Source organism: Sinocyclocheilus anshuiensis, unplaced genomic scaffold, assembly GCF_001515605.1.
Source record: "Sinocyclocheilus anshuiensis isolate Anshui unplaced genomic scaffold, SAMN03320099.WGS_v1.1 scaffold1172, whole genome shotgun sequence".
Taxonomy (NCBI): Eukaryota; Metazoa; Chordata; class Actinopteri; order Cypriniformes; family Cyprinidae; genus Sinocyclocheilus; species Sinocyclocheilus anshuiensis.
Window position 1 is genome coordinate 101625 of NW_015552679.1, and position 5557 is coordinate 107181.

The 5557-nt window shown below is 30.5% G+C and overlaps 1 protein-coding gene across 1 annotated transcript in view; it reads left to right on the forward strand.

Annotated features, from left to right (window-relative positions):
* LOC107667584 (histone deacetylase 9-B-like) overlaps positions 1–5337 on the forward strand; it is a 34219-nt gene extending 28882 nt beyond the window's left edge. Inside the window, exons 10-11 of the mRNA XM_016459291.1 lie at positions 963–1180; positions 4915–5337. Of these exons, the coding sequence (XP_016314777.1) occupies positions 963–1180; positions 4915–5238 (542 nt within the window). The 3' untranslated portion in view covers positions 5239–5337. The remainder of the gene's footprint in view (positions 1–962; positions 1181–4914) is intronic.
* Positions 5338–5557: the final 220 nt, after the last annotated feature.

A 5557-nucleotide genomic window follows, 5' to 3' on the forward strand; every position in this document is an offset into this window, starting at 1 on the left:
AAAAATATATATATATATATATATATATATATATAATACAAAGTAAAACAACAATGGTGCAAAATGGAGTGGACTAGAAACAATAAAATAAAATAAAAAAAATTAATAAAATTGAATAAACAGTGCAAAGTAAACTAAGAATTTAACAAACTCAATAAATACATATATACTAAATAAATACAACTAAATAAATAATAAATAAATAAACTAAATAAATGACTGAAGTAACATTAACAGCAGTAACAGCAGCATTAAAATATAGTAAAAAAGAAACAAAATAAACCATAAAAAATTTAATTAAATTACAAAATTTCAAAAATTGAAAAATTGCTATATGTTATTGATATATCATTACTATACATTATTTATATATTATAAAAAATTATATATTAGTGATAGTAAAATAATACTGCAGCAGACCTTCTCATCTTCCCAAATCAATGAAGTATAATTAACGATGAATAAATGAACTCTCTATATTTTCATTTTCTATTTCATAACCTATTCTTTCAAAGTCTTGATCTAAATTTCGGTTTAGTGTGCTGTATGATTTTATGTAGATTCTTAACTGCATTTAATGAAAAAATATATATAATAATTAATACAAAGTAAAATTACAGTGGTGCAAAATGGAGTGAATTGCTAACAATAAAAAGTAAAATAAAAGAAATAAAATATAAAAACAGTGCAAACTAGGAATTTAAACAAACTTTATAAATAAATAACATAAGTACCATTACCATAATAGTAGCATTAAAATACAATACAGTAATAAAAAAAAATTAAATTAATATAATTTTCTTTAGTGTTTTTAACAGATTTAACATTTACACTTTATTTATGTGTTGTATTTTTAATTTAATGTTTTTTTTTTAATTATTATTAATTTCTTTTATTTTTTATTTTTGACCCGTCCTGTGTGAATGTCAGATGTGTGATTGATATGTTTCTCTCTCTCTCAGTCACAGGTAGTGTTCCTGCGCTGTCCTCGTCTCCTCTGGTGATGAAGGAGCGTCCGTCTGTGAGTTCCCGCAGCAGGTTACCGCGGCACCGACCCCTGAACCGGACGCAGTCGGCGCCGCTGCCTCAGAGCACACTGGCTCAGCTCGTGCTGCAGCAACAGCACCACAGCTTCATGGAGAAACACAAACAGCTTCAGCAGCACGTCCACATCAGCCAGGTATCTCACTTCACTCATCTAACACACAGCTCCACCAATTAAATTACAAAATTTCAAAAATTGAAAAATTGCTATATGTTATTGATATATCATTACTATACATTATTTATATATTATAAAAAAGTATATATTAGTGATAGTAAAATAATACTGCAGCAGACCTTCTCATCTTCCCAAATCAATGAAGTATAATTAACGATGAATAAATGAACTCTCTATATTTTCATTTTCTATTTCATAACCTATTCTTTCAAAGTCTTGATCTAAATTTCGGTTTAGTGTGCTGTATGATTTTATGTAGATTCTTAACTGCATTTAATGAAAAAATATATATAATAATTAATACAAAGTAAAATTACAGTGGTGCAAAATGGAGTGAATTGCTAACAATAAAAAGTAAAATAAAAGAAATAAAATATAAAAACAGTGCAAACTAGGAATTTAAACAAACTTTATAAATAAATAACATAAGTACCATTACCATAATAGTAGCATTAAAATACAATACAGTAATAAAAAAAAATTAAATTAATATAATTTTCTTTAGTGTTTTTAACAGATTTAACATTTACACTTTATTTATGTGTTGTATTTTTAATTTAATGTTTTTTTTTTAATTATTATTAATTTCTTTTATTTTTTATTTTTGACCCGTCCTGTGTGAATGTCAGATGTGTGATTGATATGTTTCTCTCTCTCTCAGTCACAGGTAGTGTTCCTGCGCTGTCCTCGTCTCCTCTGGTGATGAAGGAGCGTCCGTCTGTGAGTTCCCGCAGCAGGTTACCGCGGCACCGACCCCTGAACCGGACGCAGTCGGCGCCGCTGCCTCAGAGCACACTGGCTCAGCTCGTGCTGCAGCAACAGCACCACAGCTTCATGGAGAAACACAAACAGCTTCAGCAGCACGTCCACATCAGCCAGGTATCTCACTTCACTCATCTAACACACAGCTCCACCAAGAAAATCTAAAGATTGGGTCTTTATTTGATTTAAAACTTTAATTCAATGAAACTGGGGAAACTTTGAAAGAAGAATGGAGAAATAAAGAAAGGAAGGAAGGGTTGAATCTCATGCAACTTGACAAAAATGTCCAGGAAATGAAATGTAAATATTTTGGCTTAAAGAAAATAAATCCTTAAGATTTTCTTTTTTACATTGTGACAATCATTTTTACAATTCTTAATTCAAATTTTGAAAAGTTTAAAAAAACTTGAAAAACAAACCGTTCAGACTCATTATAATACATTATAATAGTTGGAAGGGAATTACGGTGATATTTTATTTTGGACGATTGGAAAGTGAGTAAATCCCCACCGGATGTTTTACTGGGACTTTTAACACATTTAACATTTAGACTTGCATTCAAACATTCAGGATTTTTATTTTATTTTATTTTAAACAAAGTTTGGGCCTTTAAAAGTACTAAAACATCACAAATTCCAATGATAAACTTCATTTTCTAAAAGCAGAAAGCATTGAGTGCTTTCCATTCAGGATCATTTAATGGACAGTGCATCATCATGATTTCTCACCTTGTGATAGATTTACAGTACGTATCTGAAATACACCAAAAAAAGAGCATTTAAGAGAGTTTGCTTAACAGCGATACAGCGACAAAAACACAATCTAGGTTGCGTGAGAGCAACTTCAGCAGACTGTGTCTGAAAATGAGAGTTAGAAATTCCTTTTAACATCATGATCCCTGAACGTGTTTGTATAATTCACACACTGCACGCAGAGAGCGATGACATGATGATCGATGGATTGATGATACATAAATGTGCCTTTCAGAACTGCAGCGTTTCAGAGTGTGGACGTTGTGTGTGTGTATAAGTGTGTGTGTGACTAGTGTATCCTGCAGTGTGGTCCTCATAAGAGTTTTAAAGGGCTCTTTTCTCTTAAATGATGGTGTAAACTGATCTGACTGATGCCTTGTTGAGACAGGAAGTGAGTTAATACAAGGAGAGGAAGTGAGTAAATCCCAGCAGGACGTTTTACTGCAGCTGCTTTTAACTGCTCTTTTACACTCGCATTCAAACAAGCAAAATTGTATTTTATTTTCTATATATTTTATTTCATATTTGAATTTTTTATTTTAGTTTTTATTTGAATAGTTACAATTTAATTTTGGAAAATGCTAGTTTTCATTACTAAATCCGACTAAACAGGGCAGATTTTTTTTCATTCAATGCCCCATACACCCCGTTTTTTCCTTCTAATAACACTTTGCTTTCTTCCTCCATTCAGTATTACTTTCTCTCTCTCTCTCTCTTTCATTTCCTGAAGGTCTAGTAGAGGATTTAGCAGACAGACGCTGGCAGCACTTTAACACACACATGCATCAGTGTATATCATTTATCCACTTTTTATTTCACCTAGACCTTTCACAGCTGCTGTTTTTTGGGGTTTTGGTATTATTTTACCCTTTTACAGGAGGACTGAGGCCAGAGCGGGCGACGTGTTCGGGAGAGAGACAGATTTAATGAGCCACTTTAACAAGAAGATACCAAAAAGAATGAAAGATCATGTTAATGTGTCACTTCTAATTAATTATGACACATAACTGAACTCAATGCAGTTAATGCTGGGAAAAAATAGAGTGCAATAGTGAAAATCACGGTTTCAAGTTCCAGAAGTACTTTTCCAAAACATTTTCTCCATATGAATCAAACAAATAAGTTAGAAAATCTAAAAATAAATTAATGAACGAGTGCAAAGTAAATTTAACAAATTTTGTAAATAAATGACAGATGTAGCATTACAGTAATAGTAACCAAACTTGTCAAAAATATGTTCAGGTCATATTTAAATAAATAAATAATATATAAATAAATACATTTAATTTGTAATAATAAATAAATAAATAAATTAATTAATTAATGGATATTTCAATATCCAAATTGAAATAATTAATATTATACTTAGTAATTATTTAAATATTCATATTTAATTAATTAATTAATCAATTATTAATTAATTATTGGATATTTCAATATCCAAATTGAAATAATTAATATAACAATTATTCATATTTAAAACAATTTAATAAAAACAATTCTGTATTTATACAAAAAAAATTATAATAAATAATATTCACTGTGATACTGGGAAGTTGGAAGGCAATTACTCACTGTAATATAGTGAAAATGACTAAATTACTTTTTATTTAAGCATAAATTAAAGACAGATATTTAGAAAAAATAAAATACAAATAAGTGAAAAAAGTAAATTTAACAAACTTTATGCATAAATGACAGAAGTAGCATTACAGTAATAGCATTAAAATAAAAAGTAATTAAAGATCAAATAATATACAATTAATATTATTAATAATTATTATTACAAATTATTAATATATTATTATAGCAATTTGAAATGTACACATTATTATTATTATTATTATTATAAATTTCGAAAGATCATGTTAATGTGCCACTTCTAATTAAATATATTACACATAACTGAACTCAATGCAGTTAAAGCTGGAATAACAATACAGCGCAATTGTGACGCCAAAATAACTTTTCCAAATGATTTTCTCCATATGAACCAAACAAAAAAACAATTGGGTTTTAAAAAGTCAGAAAATCTAAAAAACAAAAAGTACTGTGTATTTAATGCAATGAACTATCATCCCATGAAGCTTTGCGAGTAATGGAATCGAATCAGCCATGATGATATAAACTATAAAACAGCTTACTTCTCTCTCTTTCTCTCTTGTGTTTGTTCTGTAGGTTCTGTCTCAGTCCATCGAGCAGCTGAGGAACCCCAGCACCCATCTGGAGGAGGAGGAGGAGGAGGAAGAGGGAGCATCTGCGGAGATCACGCCGCCCCCTGCTGGAGTCATACGCACACACAGCGACCCCAAGGCCGCCCACACTAGAGTCATCCGGCTGAAAACCGAGCCTGAGGACGGGCAGAGAGAGGAAGAGAGACGGGACGTGAGAGAGGAGGACATGGGGAGAGATACAGGTGAAGAACAGGACAAGATTTCAGCACAGATGAAGAGAAGCCGCGCCAAACACTGTCTGGAAAATATGACGGAAACTGATGTTTGAAAAAGAGAAAGAAATGAGCAAAGGAAGGACTGAATCTCATGAAACTTAAAAAAAAATGCCCAAGTCACACACACACACACACACACATACACACACACACACACACACAGATATATATATATATATATATATACATACACATACACATACATATACTGTATACTATTAAAAACTGTTTACAATATTATTAAATATTTGTTTTGCTTAAAGAAAATATAGCTTTACAGGACTTTTTTTTTTTTTGCATTGTGACAATTATTTTTTTTAATTCTTGATTAAAATTATTATTATAGAATATTTTAACTTGAAAGCAAAATGT